The 25,671-nt window shown below is 51.3% G+C and overlaps 1 protein-coding gene across 1 annotated transcript in view; it reads right to left on the bottom strand.

Moving 5' to 3' along the window:
* Positions 1 to 25,671, bottom strand: part of LOC137307669 (immunoglobulin superfamily member 11-like) — a gene marked incomplete at its 5' end in the record, with an annotated part of 37,107 nt that overhangs the window by 7,467 nt on the left and 3,969 nt on the right. The window contains one exon of the mRNA XM_067976895.1: positions 616 to 735. Coding sequence (XP_067832996.1) covers positions 616 to 735 — 120 coding nt within the window. The remainder of the gene's footprint in view (positions 1 to 615; positions 736 to 25,671) is intronic.

Raw genomic sequence — 25,671 nt, 5'->3', positions numbered from 1 at the left:
AATCCCAATGGGACCAAACCTCTTCCCATTCACTCCCACTGTACACAATCCCAATGGGACCAAACCCCTTCCCATTCACTCCCACTGTACACAATCCCAATGGACCAAACCCCTTCCCATTCACTCCCACTGTACACAATCCCAATGGGACCAAACCTCTTCCCATTCACTCCCACTGTACACAATCCCAATGGACCAAACCCCTTCCCATTCACTCCCACTGTACACAATCCCAATGGACAAAACCCCTTCCCATTCACTCCCACTGTACACAATCCCAATGGACCAAACCCCTTCCCATTCACTCCCACTGGACACAATCCCAATGGATCAAACCCCTTCCCATTCACTCCCACTGTACACAATCCCAATGGATCAAACCCCTTCCCATTCACTCCCACTGTATACAATCCCAATGGACCAAACCCCTTCCCATTCACTCCCACTGTACACAATCCCAATGGACCAAACCCCTTCCCATTCACTCCCACTGTACACAATCCCAATGGACCAAACCCCTTCCCATTCACTCCCACTGTACACAATCCCAATGGATCAAACCCCTTCCCATTCACTCCCACTGTACACATTCCTGGCCTCTCATCCTGCACTCACAGATTTCCACTTTCAGTTCCAAGGAGCAGCTGTCTGACCCGAGAGAATTTGATGAGACGCAGACGTACAGGCCAGACGTCTGCGCTGAAACATTGTGAAGGACGATGGTCTCCCGGTCGGCTGCAGGAGACGAAGGTACAGGATTAGATACAGAGTAAAGCTCACTCCACACTGTCCCCTCAAACACTCCCAGGGCAGGTACAGGGTTAGATACAGAGTAAAGCTCCCTCTGCACTGTCCCATCAAACACTCCCAGGACAGGTACAGGGTTAGATACAGAGTAAAGCTCACTCCACACTGTCCCATCAAACACTCCCAGGGTCAGGTACAGGGTTAGATACAGAGTAAAGCTCACTCCACACTGTCCCATCAAACACTCCCAGGGCAGGTACAGGGTTAGATACAGAGTAAAGCTCACTCCACACTGTCCCATCAAACACTCCCAGGGTCAGGTACAGGGTTAGATACAGAGTAAAGCTCCCTCTACACTGTCCCGTCAAACACTCCCAGGGTCAGGTACAGGGTTAGATACAGAGTAAAGCTCCCTCTACACTGTCCCATCAAACACTCCCAGGGTCAGGTACAGGGTTAGATACAGAGTAAAGCTCCCTCTACACTGTCCCGTCAAACACTCCCAGGGTCAGGTACAGGGTTAGATACAGAGTAAAGCTCACTCTACACTGTCCCATCAAACACTCCCAGGGTCAGGTACAGGGTTAGATACAGAGTAAAGCTCCCTCTACACTGTCCCGTCAAACACTCCCAGGGTCAGGTACAGGGTTAGATACAGAGTAAAGCTCACTCTACACTGTCCCATCAAACACTCCCAGGGCAGGTACAGGGTTAGATACAGAGTAAAGCTCCCTCTACACTGTCCCGTCAAACACTCCCAGGGTCAGGTACAGGGTTAGATACAGAGTAAAGCTCACTCTACACTGTCCCATCAAACACTCCCAGGGTCAGGTACAGGATTAGATACAGAGTAAAGCTCACTCTACACTGTCCCATCAAACACTCCCAGGGTCAGGTACAGGGTTAGATACAGAGTAAAGCTCACTCTACACTGTCCCATCAAACACTCCCAGGGTCAGGTACAGGATTAGATGCAGAGTAAAGCTCACTCTACACTGTCCCATCAAACACTCCCAGGGCAGGTACAGGATTAGATACAGAGTAAAGCTCCCTCTACACTGTCCCATCAAACACTCCCAGGGCAGGTACAGGGTCAGATACAGAGTAAAGCTCCCTCCACACTGTCCCATCAAACACTCCCAGGGTCAGGTACAGGGTTAGATACAGAGTAAAGCTCCCTCTACACTGTCCCATCAAACACTCCCAGGGCAGGTACAGGATTAGATACAGAATAAAGCTCCCTCTACACTGTCCCATCAAACACTCCCAGGGTCAGGTACATGGTTAGATACAGAGTAAAGCTCACTCTACACTGTCCCATCAAACACTCCCAGGGCAGGTGCAGGATTAGATACAGAGTAAAGCTCCCTCTACACTGTCCCATCAAACGCTCCCAGGGCAGGTACAGGGTGAGATACAGAGTAAAGCTCCCTCGACAATGTCCCATCAAACACTCCCAGGGTCAGATACAGGGTTAGATACAGAGTAAAGCTCCCTCTACACTGTCCCATCAAACACTCCCAGGGTCAGGTACAGGGTGAGATACAGAGTAAAGCTCCCTCTACACTGTCCCATCAAACACTCCCAGGGCAGGTACAGGGTTAGATACAGAGTAAAGCTCCCTCTACACTGTCCCATCAAACACTCCCAGGGCAGGTACAGGGTTAGATACAGAGTAAAGCTCCCTCTACACTGTCTCATCAAACACTCCCAGGGCAGGTACAGGGTGAGATACAGAGTAAAGCTCCCTCCACACTGTCCCGTCAAACACTCCCAGGGTCAGGTACAGGGTTAGATACAGAGTAAAGCTCCCTCTACACTGTCCCATCAAACACTCCCAGGGTCAGGTACAGGGTTAGATACAGAGTAAAGCTCCCTCTACACTGTCCCATCAAACACTCCCAGGGCAGGTACAGGGTTAGATACAGAGTAAAGCTCCCTCTACACTGTCCCGTCAAACACTCCCAGGGCAGGTACAGGGTTAGATACAGAGTAAAGCTCCCTCTACACTGTCCCATCAAACACTCCCAGGGCAGGTACAGGGTTAGATACAGAGTAAAGCTCCCTCTACACTGTCCCATCAAACACTCCCAGGGCAGGTACAGGGTACGATACACAGTAAAGCTCCCTCTGCACTGTCCCATCAAACACTCCCAGGGCAGGTACAGGGTTAGATACAGAGTAAAGCTCCCTCTACACTGTCCCATCAAACACTCCCAGGGCAGGTACAGGGTTAGATACAGAGTAAAGCTCCCTCTACACTGTCCCATCAAACACTCCCAGGGTCAGGTACAGGGTTAGATACAGAGTAAAGCTCCCTCCACACTGTCCCATCAAACACTCCCAGGGCAGGTGCAGGGTTAGATACAGAGTAAAGCTCCCTCTACACTGTCCCATCAAATACTCCCAGGGCAGGTACAGGGTTAGATACAGAGCAAAGCTCCCTCTACACTGTCCCATCAAACACTCCCAGGGCAGGTGCAGGGTTAGATACAGAGTAAAGCTCCCTCTACACTGTCCCATCAAACACTCCCAGGGCAGGTGCAGGGTTAGATACAGAGTAAAGCTCCCTCTAACTGTCCCATCAAACACTCCCTGCGCAGGTACAGGGTTAGATACAGAGTAAAGCTCCCTCGACACTGTCCCGTCAAACACTCCCAGGGCAGGTACAGGGTTAGATACAGAGTAAAGCTCCCTCTACACTGTCCCATCAAACACTCCCAGGGTCAGGTACAGGGTTAGATACAGAGTAAAGCTCCCTCTGCACTGTCCCGTCAAACACTCCCAGGGCAGGTACAGGGTGAGATACTGAGTAAAGCTCCCTCTCCACTGTCCCATCAAACAGTCCCAGGGCAGGGAAAGGGTTAGATACAGAGTAAAGCTCCCTCTGCACTGTCCCGTCAAACACTCCCAGGGCAGGTACAGGGTGAGATACTGAGTAAAGCTCCCTCTGCACTGTCCCATCAAACACTCCCAGGGTCAGGTACAGGGTTAGATACAGAGTAAAGCTCCCTCTGCACTGTCCCGTCAAACACTCCCAGGGCAGGTACAGGGTGAGATACTGAGTAAAGCTCCCTCTACACTGTCCCATCAAACACTCCCAGGGCAGGTACAGGGTTAGATACAGAGTAAAGCTCCCTCTACACTGTCCCATCAAACACTCCCAGGGCTTGTACAGGGTTAGATACAGAGTAAAGCTCCCTCTACACTGTCCCGTCAAACACTCCCAGGGCAGGTACAGGGTTAGATACAGAGTAAAGCTCCCTCTGCACTGTCCCATCAAACACTCCCAGGGCAGGTACAGGGTTAGATACAGAGTCAAGCTCCCTCTACACTGTCCCACCAAACACTCCCAGGGGCAGGTACAGGGTTAGATACAGAGTAAAGCTCCCTCTACACTGTCCCATCAAACACTCCCAGGGTCAGGTACAGGGTTAGATACAGAGTAAAGCTCCCTCTACACTGTCCCATCAAACACTCCCAGGGCAGGTACAGGGTTAGATACAGAGTAAAGCTCCCTCTACACTGTCCCATCAAACACTCCCAGGGTCAGGTACAGGGTTAGATACAGAGTAAAGCTCCCTCTACACTGTCCCATCAAACACTCCCAGGGCAGGTACAGGGTTAGATACAGAGTAAAGCTCCCTCGACACTGTCCCATCAAACACTCCCAGGGCAGGTACAGGGTTAGATACAGAGTAAAGCTCCCTCCACACTGTCCCATCAAACACTCCCAGGGCAGGTACAGGGTTAGATACAGAGTAAAGCTCCCTCTACACTGTCCCATCAAACACTCCCAGGGCAGGTACAGGGTTCGATACAGAGTAAAGCTCCCTCTACACTGTCGCACCAAACACTCCCAGGGTCAGGTACAGGGTTAGATACAGAGTAAAGCTCCCTCTACACTGTCCCATCAAACACTCCCAGGGTCAGGTACAGGGTTAGATACAGAGTAAAGCACCCTCGACACTGTCCCATCAAACACTCCCAGGGCAGGTACAGGGTTAGATACAGAGTAAAGCTCCCTCTACACTGTCCCATCAAACACTCCCAGGGTCAGGTACAGGGTTAGATACAGAGTAAAGCTCCCTCTACACTGTCCCATCAAACACTCCCAGGGCAGGGACAGGGTGAGATACAGAGTAAAGCTCCCTCTGCACTGTCCCATCAAACACTCCCAGGGCAGGTACAGGGTTAGATACAGAGTAAAGCTCCCTCTACACTGTCCCATCAAACACTCCCAGGGCAGGGACAGGGTTAGATCCAGAGTAAAGCTCCCTCTGCACTGTCCCATCAAACACTCCCAGGGCAGGTACAGGGTTAGATACAGAGTAAAGCTCCCTCTACACTGTCCCATCAAACACTCCCAGGGCAGGGACAGGGTTAGATCCAGAGTAAAGCTCCCTCTGCACTGTCCCATCAAACACTCCCAGGGCAGCTACAGGATTAGATACAGAGTAAAGCTCCCTCTATCAGGGTTAGATGCAGAGTAAAGCTCCCTCTACACTGTCCCATCAAACACTCCCAGGGCAGGTACAGGGTTAGATACAGAGTAAAGCTCCCTCTACACTGTCCCATCAAACACTCCCAGGGCAGGTACAGGGTTAGATACAGAGTGAAGCTCCCTCTATCAGGGTTAGATGCAGAGTAAAGCTCCCTCTGCACTGTCCCATCAAACACTCCCAGGGGCAGGTACAGGGTTAGATACAGAGTAAAGCTCCCTCTACACTGTCCCGTCAAACACTCCCAGGGCAGGTACAGGGTTAGATACAGAGTAAAGCTCCCTCTACACTGTCCCATCAAACACTCCCAGGGGCAGGTACAGGGTTAGAGACAGAGTAAAGCTCCCTCTGCACTGTCCCATCAAACACTCCCAGGGTCAGGTACAGGGTTAGATACAGAGTAAAGCTCCCTCTACACTGTCCCATCAAACACTCCCAGGGCAGGTACAGGGTTAGATACAGAGTAAAGCTCCCTCTACACTGTCCCGTGAAACACTCCCAGGGCAGGTGCAGGGTTAGATACAGAGTAAAGCTCCCTCTGCACTGTCCCATCAAACACTCCCAGGGCAGGTACAGGGTTAGATACAGAGTAAAGCTCCCTCTACACTGTCCCATCAAACACTCCCAGGGCAGGTACAGGGTTAGATACAGAGTAAAGCTCCCTCTACACTGTCCCGTCAAACACTCCCAGGGCAGGTACAGGGTGAGATACAGAGTAAAGCTCCCTCTACACTGTCCCATCAAACACTCCCAGGGCAGGTACAGGGTTAGATACAGAGTAAAGCTCCCTCTACACTGTCCCGTCAAACACTCCCAGGGCAGGTACAGGGTTAGATGCAGAGTAAAGCTCCCTCTGCACTGTCCCATCAAACACTCCCAGGGCAGGTACAGGGTTAGATACAGAGTCAAGCTCCCTCTACACTGTCCCACCAAACACTCCCAGGGTCAGGTACAGGGTTAGATACAGAGTAAAGCTCCCTCTACACTGTCCCATCAAACACTCCCAGGGCAGGTACAGGGTTCGATACAGAGTAAAGCTCCCTCTACACTGTCGCACCAAACACTCCCAGGGTCAGGTACAGGGTTAGATACAGAGTAAAGCTCCCTCTACACTGTCCCATCAAACACTCCCAGGGTCAGGTACAGGGTTAGATACAGAGTAAAGCTCCCTCGACACTGTCCCATCAAACACTCCCAGGGTCAGGTACAGGGTTAGATACAGAGTAAAGCTCCCTCGACACTGTCCCATCAAACATTCGCAGGGTCAGGTACAGGGTTAGATACAGAGTAAAGCTCCCTCTACACTGTCCCATCAAACACTCCCAGGGCAGGGACAGGGTTAGATACAGAGTAAAGCTCCCTCTGCACTGTCCCATCAAACACTCCCAGGGCAGGTACAGGGTTAGATACAGAGTAAAGCTCCCTCTACACTGTCCCATCAAACACTCACAGGGGCAGGTACAGGGTTAGATACAGAGTAAAGCTCCCTCTACAGTGTCCCATCAAACACTCCCAGGGCAGGTACAGGGTTAGATACAGAGTAAAGCTCCCTCTACACTGTCCCATCAAACACTCCCAGGGCAGGTACAGGGTTAGATACAGAGTAAAGCTCCCTCTACACTGTCCCATCAAACACTCCCAGGGCAGGTACAGGGTTAGATACAGAGTAAAGCTCCCTCTGCACTGTCCCATCAAACACTCCCAGGGCAGGTACAGGGTTAGATACAGAGTAAAGCTCCCTCTACACTGTCCCATCAAACACTCACAGGGGCAGGTACAGGGTTAGATACAGAGTAAAGCTCCCTCTACACTGTCCCATCAAACACTCCCAGGGCAGGTACAGGGTTAGATACAGAGTAAAGCTCCCTCTACACTGTCCCATCAAACACTCCCAGGGCAGGTACAGGGTTAGATACAGAGTAAAGCTCCCTCTGCACTGTCCCATCAAACACTCCCAGGGTCAGGGACAGGGTTAGATACAGAGTAAAGCTCCCTCGAACACTGTCCCATCAAACACTCCCAGGGCAGGTACAGGGTTAGATACAGAGTAAAGCTCCCTCTACACTGTCCCATCAAACACTCCCAGGGTCAGGTACAGGGTTAGATACAGAGTAAAGCTCCCTCTGCACTGTCCCATCAAACACTCCCAGGGCAGGTACAGGGTTAGATACAGAGTGAAGCTCCCTCTACACTGTCCCATCAAACACTCCCAGGGTCAGGTACAGGGTTAGATACAGAGTAAAGCTCCCTCTACACTGTCCCATCAAACACTCCCAGGGTCAGGTACAGGGTTAGATACAGAGTAAAGCTCCCTCTACACTGTCCCATCAAACACTCCCAGGGCAGGTACAGGGTTAGATACAGAGTAAAGCTCCCTCTACACTGTCCCGTCAAACACTCCCAGGGCAGGTACAGGGTTAGATACAGAGTAAAGCTCCCTCGACACTGTCCCATCAAACACTCCCAGGGTCAGGTACAGGGTTAGATACAGAGTAAAGCTCCCTCTACACTGTCCCGTCAAACACTCCCAGGGCAGGTACAGGGTTAGATACAGAGTAAAGCTCCCTCTACACTGTCCCATCAAACACTCCCAGGGCAGGTACAGGGTTAGATACAGAGTAAAGCTCCCTCTACACTGTCCCATCAAACACTCCCAGGGCAGGTACAGGGTTAGATACAGAGTAAAGGTCCCTCTACACTGTCCCGTCAAACACTCCCAGGGCAGGTACAGGGTTAGATACAGAGTAAAGCTCCCTCTACACTGTCCCATCAAACACTCCCAGGGTCAGGTACAGGGTTAGATACAGAGTAAAGCTCCCTCTAACTGTCCCATCAAACACTCCCAGGGCAGGTACAGGGTTAGATACAGAGTAAAGCTCCCTCTAACTGTCCCATCAAACACTCCCAGGGCAGGTACAGGGTTAGATACAGAGTAAAGGTCCCTCTACACTGTCCCATCAAACACTCCCAGGGTCAGGTACAGGGTTAGATACAGAGTAAAGCTCCCTCTACACTGTCCCGTCAAACACACCCAGGGCAGGTACAGGGTTAGATACAGAGTAAAGCTCCCTCTACACTGTCCCATCAAACACTCCCAGGGCAGGTTCAGGGTTAGATGCAGAGTAAAGCACCCTCTGCACTGTCCCATCAAACACTCCCAGGGGCAGGTACAGGGTTAGATACAGAGTAAAGCTCCCTCTACACTGTCCCGTCAAACACTCCCAGGGCAGGTACAGGGTTAGATACAGAGTAAAGCTCCCTCTACACTGTCCCATCAAACACTCCCAGGGGCAGGTACAGGGTTAGATACAGAGTAAAGCTCCCTCTACACTGTCCCATCAAACACTCCCAGGGTCAGGTACAGGGTTAGATACAGAGTAAAGCTCCCTCTACACTGTCCCATCAAACACTCCCAGGGCAGGTACAGGGTTAGATACAGAGTAAAGCTCCCTCTACACTGTCCCGTCAAACACTCCCAGGGCAGGTGCAGGGTTAGATACAGAGTAAAGCTCCCTCTACACTGTCCCATCAAACACTCCCAGGGCAGGTACAGGGTTAGATACAGAGTAAAGCTCCCTCTACACTGTCCCGTCAAACACTCCCAGGGCAGGTACAGGGTGAGATACAGAGTAAAGCTCCCTCTACACTGTCCCATCAAACACTCCCAGGGCAGGTACAGGGTTAGATACAGAGTAAAGCTCCCTCTACACTGTCCCGTCAAACACTCCCAGGGCAGGTGCAGGGTCAGATGCAGAGTAAAGCTCCCTCTGCACTGTCCCATCAAACACTCCCAGGGCAGGTACAGGGTTAGATACAGAGTCAAGCTCCCTCCACACTGTCCCACCAAACACTCCCAGGGTCAGGTACAGGGTTAGATACAGAGTAAAGCTCCCTCTACACTGTCCCATCAAACACTCCCAGGGCAGGTACAGGGTTCGATACAGAGTAAAGCTCCCTCTACACTGTCGCACCAAACACTCCCAGGGTCAGGTACAGGGTTAGATACAGAGTAAAGCTCCCTCTACACTGTCCCATCAAACACTCCCAGGGTCAGGTACAGGGTTAGATACAGAGTAAAGCTCCCTCGACACTGTCCCATCAAACACTCCCAGGGTCAGGTACAGGGTTAGATACAGAGTAAAGCTCCCTCGACACTGTCCCATCAAACATTTGCAGGGTCAGGTACAGGTTTAGATACAGAGTAAAGCTCCCTCTACACTGTCCCATCAAACACTCCCAGGGCAGGGACAGGGTTAGATACAGAGTAAAGCTCCCTCTGCACTGTCCCATCAAACACTCCCAGGGCAGGTACAGGGTTAGATACAGAGTAAAGCTCCCTCTACACTGTCCCATCAAACACTCACAGGGGCAGGTACAGGGTTAGATACAGAGTAAAGCTCCCTCTACACTGTCCCATCAAACACTCCCAGGGCAGGTACAGGGTTAGATACAGAGTATAGCTCCCTCTACACTGTCCGATCAAACACTCCCAGGGCAGGTACAGGGTTAGATACAGAGTAAAGCTCCCTCTACAGTGTCCCATCAAACACTCCCAGGGCAGGTACAGGGTTAGACACAGAGTAAAGCTCCCTCTACACTGTCCCATCAAACACTCCCAGGGCAGGTACAGGGTTAGATACAGAGTAAAGCTCCCTCTACACTGTCCCATCAAACACTCCCAGGGCAGGTACAGGGTTAGATACAGAGTAAAGCTCCCTCTGCACTGTCCCATCAAACACTCCCAGGGCAGGTCCAGGGTTAGATACAGAGTAAAGCTCCCTCTACACTGTCCCATCAAACACTCACAGGGGCAGGTACAGGGTTAGATACAGAGTAAAGCTCCCTCTACACTGTCCCATCAAACACTCCCAGGGCAGGTACAGGGTTAGATACAGAGTAAAGCTCCCTCTACACTGTCCCATCAAACACTCCCAGGGCAGGTACAGGGTTAGATACAGAGTAAAGCTCCCTCTGCACTGTCCCATCAAACACTCCCAGGGTCAGGGACAGGGTTAGATACAGAGTAAAGCTCCCTCGAACACTGTCCCATCAAACACTCCCAGGGCAGGTACAGGGTTAGATACAGAGTAAAGCTCCCTCTACACTGTCCCATCAAACACTCCCAGGGTCAGGTACAGTGTTAGATACAGAATAAAGCTCCCTCTACACTGTCCCATCAAACACTCCCAGGGCAGGTACAGGGTTAGATACAGAGTAAAGCTCCCTCTACACTGTCCCATCAAACACTCCCAGGGCAGGTACATGGTTAGATACAGAGTAAAGCTCCCTCTGCACTGTCCCGTCAAACACTCCCAGGGCAGGTACAGGGTTAGATACAGAGTAAAGCTCCCTCTACACTGTCCCATCAAACACTCCCAGGGTCAGGTACAGGGTTAGATACAGAGTAAAGCTCCCTCTACACTGTCCCGTCAAACACTCCCAGGGCAGGTACAGGGTTAGATACAGAGTAAAGCTCCCTCTACACTGTCCCATCAAACACTCCCAGGGCAGGTACAGGGTTAGATACAGAGTAAAGCTCCCTCTACACTGTCCCATCAAACACTCCCAGGGCAGGTACAGGGTTAGATACAGAGTAAAGCTCCCTCTACACTGTCCCATCAAACACTCCCAGGGTCAGGTACAGGGTTAGATACAGAGTAAAGCTCCCTCTACACTGTCCCGTCAAACACTCCCAGGGCAGGTACAGGGTTAGATACAGAGTAAAGCTCCCTCTACACTGTCCCATCAAACACTCCCAGGGCAGGTACAGGGTTAGATACAGAGTAAAGCTCCCTCTACACTGTCCCATCAAACACTCCCAGGGTCAGCTACAGGGTTAGATACAGAGTAAAGCTCCCTCTACACTGTCCCGTCAAACACTCCCAGGGTCAGGTACAGGGTTAGATACAGAGTAAAGCTCCCTCTACACTGTCCCATCAAACACTCCCAGGGTCAGATACAGGGTTAGATACAGAGTAAAGCTCCCTCTACACTGTCCCATCAAACACTCCCAGGGTCAGGTACAGGGTTAGATACAGAGTAAAGCTCCCTCTACACTGTCCCATCAAACACTCCCAGGGTCAGGTACAGGGTTAGATACAGAGTAAAGCTCCCTCTACACTGTCCCGTCAAACACTCCCAGGTCAGGTACAGGATTAGATACAGAGTAAAGCTCCCTCTACACTGTCCCATCAAACACTCCCAGGGTCAGCTACAGGGTTAGATACAGAGTAAAGCTCCCTCTACACTGTCCCATCAAACACTCCCAGGGTCAGGTACAGGGTTAGATACAGAGTAAAGCTCCCTCCACACTGTCCCATCAAACACTCCCAGGGTCAGCTACAGGGTTAGATACAGAGTAAAGCTCCCTCTACACTGTCCCATCAAACACTCCCAGGGTCAGGTACAGGGTTAGATACAGAGTAAAGCTCCCTCTACACTGTCCCATCAAACACTCCCAGGGCAGGTACAGGGTTAGATACAGAGTAAAGCTCCCTCTACACTGTCCCATCAAACACTCCCAGGGTCAGGTTCAGGGTTAGATACAGAGTAAAGCTCCCTCTGCACTGTCCCATCAAACACTCCCAGGGTCAGGTACAGGGTGAGATACAGAGTAAAGCTCCCTCTACACTGTCCCATCAAACACTCCCAGGGTCAGGTACAGGGTTAGATACAGAGTAAAGCTCCCTCTACACTGTCCCATCAAACACTCCCAGGGTCAGGTACAGGGTGAGATACAGAGTAAAGCTCCCTCCACACTGTCCCATCAAACACTCCCAGGGTCAGGTACAGGGTGAGATACAGAGTAAAGCTCCCTCTACACTGTCCCATCAAACACTCCCAGGGTCAGGTACAGGGTTAGATACAGAGTAAAGCTCCCTCTACACTGTCCCATCAAACACTCCCAGGGTCAGGTACAGGGTTAGATACAGAGTAAAGCTCCCTCTGCACTGTCCCATCAAACACTCCCAGGGCAGGTACAGGGTTAGATACAGAGTAAAGCTCCCTCCACACTGTCCCATCAAACACTCCCAGGTCAGGTACAGGGTTAGATACAGAGTAAAGCTCCCTCTACACTGTCCCATCAAACACTCCCAGGGCAGGTACAGGGTTAGATACAGAGTAAAGCTCCCTCCACACTGTCCCATCAAACACTCCCAGGGTCAGGTGCAGGGTTAGATACAGAGCAAAGCTCCCTCTACACTGTCCCATCAAACACTCCCAGGGCAGGTACAGGGTTAGATACAGAGTAAAGCTCCCTCTACACTGTCCCATCAAACACTCCCAGGGTCAGGTACAGGGTTAGATACAGAGTAAAGCTCCCTCCACACTGTCCCATCAAACACTCCCAGGGCAGGTACAGGGTTAGATACAGAGTAAAGCTCCCTCTACACTGTCCCATCAAACACTCCCAGGGCAGGTACAGGGTTAGATACAGAGTAAAGCTCCCTCTACACTGTCCCATCAAACACTCCCAGGGTCAGGTACAGGGTTAGATACAGAGTAAAGCTCCCTCCACACTGTCCCATCAAACACTCCCAGGGTCAGGTGCAGGGTTAGATACAGAGTAAAGCTCCCTCTACACTGTCCCATCAAACACTCACAGGGTCAGGTACAGGGTGAGATACAGAGTAAATCTCCCTCTACACTGTCCCATCAAACACTCCCAGGGTCAGGTACAGGGTTAGATACAGAGTAAAGCTCCCTCCACACTGTCCCATCAAACACTCCCAGGGTCAGGTGCAGGGTTAGATACAGAGTAATGCTCCCTCTGCACTGTCCCATCAAACACTCCCAGGGCAAGTACAGGGTTAGATACAGAGTAAAGCTCCCTCTACACTGTCCCATCAAACACTCCCAGGGCAGGTACAGGGTTAGATACAGAGTAAAGCTCCCTCTACACTGTCCCATCAAACACTCCCAGGTCAGGTACAGGGTTAGATACAGAGTAAAGCTCCCTCCACACTGTCCCATCAAACACTCCCAGGTCAGGTACAGGGTTAGATACAGAGTAAATCTCCCTCTACACTGTCCCATCAAACACTCCCAGGGTCAGGTACAGGGTTAGATACAGAGTAAAGCTCCCTCCACACTGTCCCATCAAACACTCCCAGGGCAGGTACAGGGTTAGATACAGAGTAAAGCTCCCTCTACACTGTCCCATCAAACACTCCCAGGGTCAGGTACAGGGTTAGATACAGAATAAAGCTCCCTCTGCACTGTCCCATCAAACACTCCCAGGGCAGGTACAGGGTTAGATACAGAGTAAAGCTCCCTCTACACTGTCCCATCAAACACTCCCAGGGTCAGGTACAGGGTTAGATACAGAGTAAAGCTCCCTCTACACTGTCCCATCAAACACTCCCAGGGTCAGGTACAGGGTTAGATACAGAGTAAAGCTCCCTCTACACTGTCCCATCAAACACTCCCAGGGCAGGTACAGGGTTAGATACAGAGTAAAGCTCCCTCTGCACTGTCCCGTCAAACACTCCCAGGGCAGGTACAGGGTTAGATACAGAGTAAAGCTCCCTCTACACTGTCCCATCAAACACTCCCAGGGTCAGGTACAGGGTTAGATACAGAGTAAAGCTCCCTCTACACTGTCCCGTCAAACACTCCCAGGGCAGGTACAGGGTTAGATACAGAGTAAAGCTCCCTCTACACTGTCCCATCAAACACTCCCAGGGCAGGTACAGGGTTAGATACAGAGTAAAGCTCCCTCTACACTGTCCCATCAAACACTCCCAGGGCAGGTACAGGGTTAGATACAGAGTAAAGCTCCCTCTACACTGTCCCATCAAACACTCCCAGGGTCAGGTACAGGGTTAGATACAGAGTAAAGCTCCCTCGACACTGTCCCGTCAAACACTCCCAGGGCAGGTACAGGGTTAGATACAGAGTAAAGCTCCCTCTACACTGTCCCATCAAACACTCCCAGGGCAGGTACAGGGTTAGATACAGAGTAAAGCTCCCTCTACACTGTCCCATCAAACACTCCCAGGGTCAGCTACAGGGTTAGATACAGAGTAAAGCTCCCTCTACACTGTCCCGTCAAACACTCCCAGGGTCAGGTACAGGGTTAGATACAGAGTAAAGCTCCCTCTACACTGTCCCATCAAACACTCCCAGGGTCAGGTACAGGGTTAGATACAGAGTAAAGCTCCCTCTACACTGTCCCATCAAACACTCCCAGGGTCAGGTACAGGGTGAGATACAGAGTAAAGCTCCCTCTACACTGTCCCATCAAACACTCCCAGGGCAGGTACAGGGTTAGATACAGAGTAAAGCTCCCTCCACACTGTCCCATCAAACACTCCCAGGGCAGGTACAGGGTTAGATACAGAGTAAAGCTCCCTCTACACTGTCCCATCAAACACTCCCAGGGCAGGTACAGGGTTAGATACAGAGCAAAGCTCCCTCTACACTGTCCCATCAAACACTCCCAGGGCAGGTACAGGGTTAGATACAGAGTAAAGCTCCCTCTACACTGTCCCATCAAACACTCCCAGGGTCAGGTACAGGGTTAGATACAGAGTAAAGCTCCCTCTACACTGTCCCATCAAACACTCCCAGGGCAGGTACAGGGTTAGATACAGAGTAAAGCTCCCTCCACACTGTCCCATCAAACACTCCCAGGGCAGGTACAGGGTTAGATGCAGAGTAAAGCTCCCTCTACACTGTCCCATCAAACACTCCCAGGGTCAGGTACAGGGTGAGATACAGAGTAAAGCTCCCTCTACACTGTCCCATCAAACACTCCCAGGGCAGGTACAGGGTTAGATACAGAGTAAAGCTCCCTCTACACTGTCCCGTCAAACACTCCCAGGGTCAGGTACAGGGTTAGATACAGAGTAAAGCTCCCTCCACACTGTCCCATCAAACACTCCCAGGGTCAGGTACAGGGTTAGATACAGAGTAAAGCTCCCTCTACACTGTCCCATCAAACACTCCCAGGGTCAGGTACAGGGTTAGATACAGAGTAAAGCTCCCTCTGCACTGTCCCATCAAACACTCCCAGGGCAGGTACAGGGTTAGATACAGAGTAAAGCTCCCTCCACACTGTCCCATCAAACACTCCCAGGTCAGGTACAGGGTTAGATACAGAGTAAAGCTCCCTCCACACTGTCCCATCAAACACTCCCAGGGCAGGTACAGGGTTAGATACAGAGTAAAGCTCCCTCCACACTGTCCCATCAAACACTCCCAGGTTCAGGTGCAGGGTTAGATACAGAGCAAAGCTCCCTCTACACTGTCCCATCAAACACTCCCAGGGCAGGTACAGGGTGAGATACAGAGTAAAGCTCCCTCTGCACTGTCCCATCAAACACTCCCAGGGTCAGGTACAGGGTTAGATACAGAGTAAAGCTCCCTCCACACTGTCCCATCAAACACTCCCAGGGCAGGTACAGGGTTAGATACAGAGTAAAGCTCCCTCTACACTGTCCCATCAAACACTCCCAGGGCAGGTACAGGGTTAGATACAGAGTAAAGCTCCCTCTACACTGTCCCATCAAACACTCCCAGGGTCAGGTACAGGGTTAGATACAGAGTAAAGCTCCCTCCACACTGTCCCATCAAACACTCCCAGGGTCAGGTACAGGGTTAGATACAGAGTAAAGCTCCCTCCACACTGTCCCATCAAACACTCCCAGGGTCAGGTGCAGGGTTAGATACAGAGTAAAGCTCCCTCTACACTGTCCCATCAAACACTCACAGGGTCAGGTACAGGGTTAGATACAGAGTAAATCTCCCTCTACACTGTCCCATCAAACACTCCCAGGGTCAGGTACAGGGTTAGATACAGAGTAAAGCTCCCTCCACACTGTCCCATCAAACACTCCCAGGGCAGGTACAGGGTTAGATACAGAGTAAAGCTCCCTCTACACTGTCCCATCAAACACTCCCAGGGTCAGGTACAGGGTTAGATACAGAGTAAAGCTCCCTCCACACTGTCCCATCAAACACTCCCAGGGTCAGGTGCAGGGTTAGATACAGAGTAAAGCTCCCTCTGCACTGTCCCATCAAACACTCCCAGGGCAGGTACAGGGTTAGATACAGAGTAAAGCTCCCTCTACACTGTCCCATCAAACACTCCCAGGGCAGGTACAGGGTTAGATACAGAGTAAAGCTCCCTCTACACTGTCCCATCAAACACTCCCAGGGTCAGGTACAGGGTTAGATACAGAGTAAAGCTCCCTCTACACTGTCCCATCAAACACTCCCAGGGTCAGGTACAGGGTTAGATACAGAGTAAAGCTCCCTCTACACTGTCCCATCAAACACTCCCAGGGTCAGGTACAGGGTTAGATACAGAGTAAAGCTCCCTCTACACTGTCCCATCAAACACTCCCAGGGGCAGGTACAGGGTTAGATACAGAGTAAAGCTCCCTCCACACTGTCCCATCAAACACTCCCAGGGTCAGGTGCAGGGTTAGATACAGAGTAAAGCTCCCTCTACACTGTCCCATCAAACACTCACAGGGTCAGGTACAGGGTTAGATACAGAGTAAATCTCCCTCTACACTGTCCCATCAAACACTCCCAGGGTCAGGTACAGGGTTAGATACAGAGTAAAGCTCCCTCCACACTGTCCCATCAAACACTCCCAGGGTCAGGTGCAGGGTTAGATACAGAGTAATGCTCCCTCTGCACTGTCCCATCAAACACTCCCAGGGCAGGTACAGGGTTAGATACAGAGTAAAGCTCCCTCTACACTGTCCCATCAAACACTCCCAGGGCAGGTACAGGGTTAGATACAGAGTAAAGCTCCCTCTACACTGTCCCATCAAACACTCCCAGGTCAGGTACAGGGTTAGATACAGAGTAAAGCTCCCTCCACACTGTCCCATCAAACACTCCCAGGTCAGGTACAGGGTTAGATATAGAGTAAATCTCCCTCGACACTGTCCCATCAAACACTCCCAGGGTCAGGTACAGGGTTAGATACAGAGTAAAGCTCCCTCCACACTGTCCCATCAAACACTCCCAGGGCAGGTACAGGGTTAGATACAGAGTAAAGCTCCCTCTACACTGTCCCATCAAACACTCCCAGGGTCAGGTACAGGGTTAGATACAGAATAAAGCTCCCTCTGCACTGTCCCATCAAACACTCCCAGGGCAGGTACAGGGTTAGATACAGAGTAAAGCTCCCTCTACACTGTCCCATCAAACACTCCCAGGGTCAGGTACAGGGTTAGATACAGAGTAAAGCTCCCTCTACACTGTCCCATCAAACACTCCCAGGGTCAGGTACAGGGTTAGATACAGAGTAAAGCTCCCTCTACACTGTCCCATCAAACACTCCCAGGGCAGGTACAGGGTTAGATACAGAGTAAAGCTCCCTCTACACTGTCCCATCAAACACTCCCAGGGCAGGTACAGGGTTCGATACAGAGTAAAGCTCCCTCTCCACTGTCCCATCAAACACTCCCAGGTCAGGTACAGGGTTAGATACAGAGTAAAGCTCCCTCTGCACTGTCCCATCAAACACTCCCAGGGCAGGTACAGGGTTAGATACAGAGTAAAGCTCCCTCTACACTGTCCCATCAAACACTCCCATGGTCAGGTACAGGGTTAGATACAGAGTAAAGCTCCCTCTACACTGTCCCATCAAACACTCCCAGGGCAGGTACAGGGTTAGATACAGAGTAAAGCTCCCTCTGCACTGTCCCATCAAACACTCCCAGGGCAGGTACAGGGTTAGATACAGAGTAAAGCTCCCTCTGCACTGTCCCATCAAACACTCCCAGGGTCAGGTACAGGGTTAGATACAGAGTAAAGCTCCCTCTGCACTGTCCCATCAAACACTCCCAGGGCAGGTACAGGGTTAGATACAGAGTAAAGCTCCCTCTACACTGTCCCATCAAACACTCCCAGGGCAGGTACAGGGTTAGATACAGAGTAAAGCTCCCTCTACACTGTCCCATCAAACACTCCCAGGGTCAGGTACAGGGTTAGATACAGAGTAAAGCTCCCTCTACACTGTCCCACCAAACACTCCCAGGGGCAGGTACAGGGTTAGATACAGAGTAAAGCTCCCTCTACACTGTCCCATCAAACACTCCCAGGGCAGGTACACGGTTAGATACAGAGTAAAGCTCCCTCTACACTGTCCCGTCAAACACTCCCAGGGCAGGTAAAGGGTTAGATACAGAGTAAAGCTCCCTCTAACTGTCCCATCAAACACTCCCAGGGCAGGTACAGGGTTAGATACAGAGTAAAGCTCCCTCTAACTGTCCCATCAAACACTCCCAGGGCAGGTACAGGGTTAGATACAGAGTAAAGCTCCCTCTACACTGTCCCGTCAAACACTCCCAGGGCAGGTACAGGGTTAGATGCAGAGTAAAGCTCCCTCTACACTGTCCCATCAAACACTCCCAGGGCAGGTACAGGGTTAGATACAGAGTCAAGCTCCCTCTACACTGTGCCACCAGACACTCCCAGGTCAGGTACAGGGTGACATACAGAGCAAAGCTCCCTCTACACTGTCCCGTCAAACACTCCCAGGGCAGGTACAGGGTGAGATGCAGAGTAAAGCTCCCTCTGCACTGTCCCATCAAACACTCCCAGGTCAGGTACAGGGTTAGATACAGAGTAAAGCTCCCTCTACACTGTCCCATCAAACACTCCCAGGGCAGGTACAGGGTTAGATACAGAGTAAAGCTCCCTCTACACTGTCCCGTCAAACACTCCCAGGGCAGGTACAGGGTTAGATACAGAGTAAAGCTCCCTCTGCACAGTCCCATCAAACACTCCCAGGGCAGGTACAGGGTTAGATACAGAGTAAAGCTCCCTCTGCACTGTCCCATCAAACACTCCCAGGGTCAGGTACAGGGTTAGATACAGATAAAGCTCCCTCTGCACTGTCCCATCAAACACTCCCAGGTCAGGTACAGGGTTAGATACAGAGTAAAGCTCCCTCTACACTGTCCCATCAAACACTCCCAGGGCAGGTACAGGGTTAGATACAGAGTAAAGCTCCCTCTACACTGTCCCATCAAACACTCCCAGGGTCAGGTACAGGGTTAGATACAGAGTAAAGCTCCCTCTGCACTGTCCCATCAAACACTCCCAGGGCAGGTACAGGGTTAGATACAGAGTAAAGCTCCCTCTGCACTGTCCCATCAAACACTCCCAGGGTCAGGTACAGGGTTAGATACAGAGTAAAGCTCCCTCTCCACTGTCCCATCAAACACTCCCAGGGCAGGTACAGAGTTAGATACAGAGTAAAGCTCCCTCTGCACTGTCCCATCAAACACTCCCAGGGCAGGTACAGGGTTAGATACAGAGTAAAGCTCCCTCTGCACTGTCCCATCAAACACTCCCAGGGCAGGTACAGGGTTAGATACAGAGTAAAGCTCCCTCTACACTGTCTCATCAAACACTCCCAGGGTCAGGTACAGGGTTAGATACAGAGTAAAGCTCCCTCTCCACTGTCCCATCAAACACTCCCAGGGCAGGTGCAGAGTGAGATACAGAGTAAAGCTCCCTCTACACTGTCCCATCAAACACTCCCAGGGTCAGGTTCAGGTTTGAGATACAGAGTAAAGCTCCCTCTACACTGTCCCATCAAACACTCCCAGGGTCAGGTACAGGGTTAGATACAGAGTAAAGCTCCCTCTACACTGTCCCATCAAACACTCCCAGGGCAGGTACAGGGTTAGATACAGAGTAAAGCTCCCTCTACACTGTCCCATCAAACACTCCCAGGGGCAGGGACAGGGTTAGATACAGAGTAAAGCTCCCTCTACACTGTCCCATCAAACACTCCCAGGGTCAGGTACAGGGTTAGATACAGAGTAAAGCTCCCTCTACACTGTCCCATCAAACACTCCCAGGGCAGGTACAGGGTTAGATACAGAGTAAAGCTCCCTCTACACTGTCCCATCAAACACTCCCAGGGCAGGTACAGGGTTAGATACAGAGTATAGCTCCCTCTGCACTGTCCCATCAAACACTCCCAGGGCAGGTACAGGGTTAGATACAGAGTAAAGCTCCCTCTACACTGTCCCATCAAACACTCCCAGGACAGGTACAGGGTTAGATACAGAGTAAAGCTCCCTCCTCACTGTCCCATCAAACACTCCCAGGGCAGGTAAAGGTTTAGATACAGAGTAAAGCTCCCTCTACACTGTCCCATCAAACACTCCCAGGGTCAGGTACAGGGTTAGATACAGAGTAAAGCTCCCTCTACACTGTCCCATCAAACACTCCCAGGGTCATGTACAGGGTTAGATACAGAGTAAAGCTCCCTCTACACTGTCCCATCAAACACTCCCAGGGTCAGGTACAGGGTTAGATACAGAGTAAAGCTCCCTCTACACTGTCCCATCAAACACTCCCAGGGCAGGTACAGGCTTAGAAACAGAGTAAAGCTCCCTCTACACTGTCCCATCAAACACTCCCAGGGCAGGTACAGGGTTAGATACAGAGTAAAGCTCCCTCTACACTGTCCCATCAAACACTCCCAGGGCAGGTACAGGGTTAGATACAGAGTAAAGACCCTCGAACTGTCCCATCAAACACTCCCAGGGCAGGTACAGGGTTAGATACAGAGTAAAGCTCCATCGACACTGTCCCGTCAAACACTCCCAGGGCAGGTACAGGGTTAGATACAGAGTAAAGCTCCCTCTAACTGTCCCATCAAACACTCCCAGGGCAGGTACAGGGTTAGATACAGAGTAAAGCTCCCTCTAACTGTCCCATCAAACACTCCCAGGGCAGGTACAGGGTTAGATACAGAGTAAAGCTCCCTCTGCACTGTCCCATCAAACACTCCCAGGGCAGGTATAGGGTTAGATACAGAGTAAAGCTCCCTCTACACTGTCCCGTCAAACACTCCCAGGGCAGGTGCAGGGTTAGATACAGAGTAAAGCTCCCTCTGCACTGTCCCATCAAACACTCCCAGGGCAGGTACAGGGTTAGATACAGAGTAAAGCTCCCTCTACACTGTCCCATCAAACACTCCCAGGGCAGGTACAGGGTTAGATACAGAGTAAAGCTCCCTCTACACTGTCCCGTCAAACACTCCCAGGGCAGGTACAGGGTGAGATACAGAGTAAAGCTCCCTCTACACTGTCCCATCAAACACTCCCAGGGCAGGTACAGGGTTAGATACAGAGTAAAGCTCCCTCTACACTGTCCCGTCAAACACTCCCAGGGCAGGTACAGGGTTAGATGCAGAGTAAAGCTCCCTCTGCACTGTCCCATCAAACACTCCCAGGGCAGGTACAGGGTTAGATACAGAGTCAAGCTCCCTCTACACTGTCCCACCAATCACTCCCAGGTCAGGTACAGGGTGAGATACAGAGTAAAGCTCCCTCTACACTGTCCCGTCAAACACTCCCAGGGTCAGGTACAGGGTTAGATACAGAGTAAAGCTCCCTCTACACTGTCCCATCAAACACTCCCAGGGCAGGTACAGGGTTAGATACAGAGTAAAGCTCCCTCGACACTGTCCCATCAAACACTCCCAGGGTCAGGTACAGGGTTCGATACAGAGTAAAGCTCCCTCTACACTGTCCCATCAAACACTCCCAGTGCAGGTACAGGGTTAGATGCAGAGTAAAGCTCCCTCTGCACTGTCCCATCAAACACTCCCAGGTCAGGTACAGGGTTAGATACAGAGTAAAGCTCCCTCTGCACTGTCCCATCAAACACTCCCAGGGCAGGTACAGGGTTAGATACAGAGTAAAGCTCCCTCTGCACTGTCCCATCAAACACTCCCAGGGTCAGGTACAGGGTTAGATACAGAGTAAAGCTCCCTCTACACTGTCCCATCAAACACTCCCAGGGTCAGGTACAGGGTTAGATACAGAGTAAAGCTCCCTCTACACTGTCCCATCAAACACTCCCAGGGTCAGGTACAGGGTTAGATACAGAGTAAAGCTCCCTCTACACTGTCCCATCAAACACTCCCAGGGTCAGGTACAGGGTTAGATACAGAGTAAAGCTCCCTCTACACTGTCCCATCAAACACTCCCAGGGCAGGTACAGGGTTAGATACAGAGTAAAGCTCCCTCTGCACTGTCCCATCAAACACTCCCAGGGCAGGTACAGGGTTCGATACAGAGTAAAGCTCCCTCTACACTGTCCCATCAAACACTCCCAGGTCAGGTACAGGGTTAGATACAGAGTAAAGCTCCCTCTACACTGTCCCATCAAACACTCCCAGGGCAGGTACAGGGTTAGATACAGAGTAAAGCTCCCTCTACACTGTCCCATCAAACACTCCCATGGTCAGGTACAGGGTTAGATACAGAGTAAAGCTCCCTCTACACTGTCCCATCAAACACTCCCAGGGCAGGTACAGGGTTAGATACAGAGTAAAGCTCCCTCTGCACTGTCCCATCAAACACTCCCAGGGCAGGTACAGGGTTAGATACAGAGTAAAGCTCCCTCTGCACTGTCCCATCAAACACTCCCAGGGTCAGGTACAGGGTTAGATACAGAGTAAAGCTCCCTCTGCACTGTCCCATCAAACACTCCCAGGGCAGGTACAGGGTTAGATACAGAGTAAAGCTCCCTCTACACTGTCCCATCAAACACTCCCAGGGCAGGTACAGGGTGAGATACAGAGTAAAGCTCCCTCTACACTGTCCCATCAAACACTCCCAGGGTCAGGTACAGGGTTAGATACAGAGTAAAGCTCCCTCTGCACTGTCCCATCAAACACTCCCAGGGCAGGTACAGGGTGACATACAGAGCAAAGCTCCCTCTACACTGTCCCGTCAAACACTCCCAGGGTCAGGTACAGGGTTAGATACAGAGTAAAGCTCCCTCTACACTGTCCCATCAAACACTCCCAGGGCAGGTACAGAGTTAGATACAGAGTAAAGCTCCCTCTCCACTGTCCCATCAAACACTCCCAGGGCAGGTACAGAGTTAGATACAGAGTAAAGCTCCCTCTACACTGTCCCATCAAACACTCCCAGGGCAGGTACAGAGTTAGATACAGAGTAAAGCTCCCTCTGCACTGTCCCATCAAACACTCCCAGGGCAGGTACAGGGTGAGATACAGAGTAAAGCTCCCTCTGCACTGTCCCATCAAACACTCCCAGGGCAGGTACAGGGTTAGATACAGAGTAAAGCTCCCTCTACACTGTCTCATCAAACACTCCCAGGGCAGGTACAGGGTTAGATACAGAGTAAAGCTCCCTCTACACTGTCCCGTCAAACACTCCCAGGGCAGGTACAGGGTTAGATGCAGAGTAAAGCTCCCTCTACACTGTCCCATCAAACACTCCCAGGGCAGGTACAGGGTTAGATACAGAGTCAAGCTCCCTCTACACTGTGCCACCAGACACTCCCAGGTCAGGTACAGGGTGACATACAGAGCAAAGCTCCCTCTACACTGTCCCGTCAAACACTCCCAGGGCAGGTACAGGGTGAGATGCAGAGTAAAGCTCCCTCTGCACTGTCCCATCAAACACTCCCAGGTCAGGTACAGGGTTAGATACAGAGTAAAGCTCCCTCTACACTGTCCCATCAAACACTCCCAGGGCAGGTACAGGGTTAGATACAGAGTAAAGCTCCCTCTGCACTGTCCCATCAAACACTCCCAGGTCAGGTACAGGGTTAGATACAGAGTAAAGCTCCCTCTACACTGTCCCATCAAACACTCCCAGGGCAGGTACAGGGTTAGATACAGAGTAAAGCTCCCTCTACACTGTCCCATCAAACACTCCCAGGGTCAGGTACAGGGTTAGATACAGAGTAAAGCTCCCTCTGCACTGTCCCATCAAACACTCCCAGGGCAGGTACAGGGTTAGATACAGAGTAAAGCTCCCTCTGCACTGTCCCATCAAACACTCCCAGGGTCAGGTACAGGGTTAGATACAGAGTAAAGCTCCCTCTACACTGTCCCATCAAACACTCCCAGGGCAGGTACAGAGTTAGATACAGAGTAAAGCTCCCTCTCCACTGTCCCATCAAACACTCCCAGGGCAGGAACAGAGTTAGATACAGAGTAAAGCTCCCTCTACACTGTCCCATCAAACACTCCCAGGGCAGGTACAGAGTTAGATACAGAGTAAAGCTCCCTCTGCACTGTCCCATCAAACACTCCCAGGGCAGGTACAGGGTTAGATACAGAGTAAAGCTTCCTCTACACTGTCCCATCAAACACTCCCAGGGTCAGGTACAGGGTTAGATACAGAGTAAAGCTCCCTCTCCACTGTCCCATCAAACACTCCCAGGGCAGGTGCAGGGTGAGATACAGAGTAAAGCTCCCTCTGCACTGTCCCATCAAACACTCCCAGGGACAGGTACAGGGTTAGATACAGAGTAAAGCTCCCTCTACACTGTCCCATCAAACACTCCCAGGGTCAGGTTCAGGTTTGAGATACAGAGTAAAGCTCCCTCTACACTGTCCCATCAAACACTCCCAGGGTCAGGTTCAGGTTTGAGATACAGAGTAAAGCTCCCTCCACACTGTCCCATCAAACACTCCCAGGGTCAGGTACAGGGTTAGATACAGAGTAAAACTCCCTCCACACTGTCCCATCAAACACTCCCAGGGCAGGTACAGGGTTAGATACAGAGTAAAGCTCCCTCTACACTGTCTCATCAAACACTCCCAGGGTCAGGTACAGGGTTAGATACAGAGTAAAGCTCCCTCTCCACTGTCCCATCAAACACTCCCAGGGCAGGTGCAGGGTGAGATACAGAGTAAAGCTCCCTCTGCACTGTCCCATCAAACACTCCCAGGGACAGGTACAGGGTTAGATACAGAGTAAAGCTCCCTCTACACTGTCCCATCAAACACTCCCAGGGTCAGGTTCAGGTTTGAGATACAGAGTAAAGCTCCCTCTACACTGTCCCATCAAACACTCCCAGGGTCAGGTACAGGGTTAGATACAGAGTAAAGCTCCCTCTACACTGTCCCATCAAACACTCCCAGGGCAGGTACAGGGTTAGATACAGAGTAAAGCTCCCTCTACACTGTCCCATCAAACACTCCCAGGGGCAGGGACAGGGTTAGATACAGAGTAAAGCTCCCTCTACACTGTCCCATCAAACACTCCCAGGGTCAGGTACAGGGTTAGATACAAAGTAAAGCTCCCTCGACACTGTCCCATCAAACACTCCCAGGGCAGGTACAGGGTTAGATACAGAGTAAAGCTCCCTCTACACTGTCCCATCAAACACTCCCAGGGCAGGTACAGGGTTAGATACAGAGTATAGCTCCCTCTGCACTGTCCCATCAAACACTCCCAGGGCAGGTCCAGGGTTAGATACAGAGTAAAGCTCCCTCCACACTGTCCCATCAAACACTCCCAGGACAGGTACAGGGTTAGATACAGAGTAAAGCTCCCTCCTCACTGTCCCATCAAACACTCCCAGGGCAGGTACAGGGTTAGATACAGAGTAAAGCTCCCTCTACACTGTCCCGTCAAACACTCCCAGGGCAGGTACAGGGTTA

The sequence above is a fragment of the Heptranchias perlo genome, unplaced genomic scaffold (genome assembly GCF_035084215.1).
Source record: "Heptranchias perlo isolate sHepPer1 unplaced genomic scaffold, sHepPer1.hap1 HAP1_SCAFFOLD_1086, whole genome shotgun sequence".
In the NCBI taxonomy this organism is placed as follows: domain Eukaryota; kingdom Metazoa; phylum Chordata; class Chondrichthyes; order Hexanchiformes; family Hexanchidae; genus Heptranchias; species Heptranchias perlo.
Note: the sequence above shows the minus strand (reverse complement) of the source record. Positions and strands in the feature narration are given on the sequence as shown.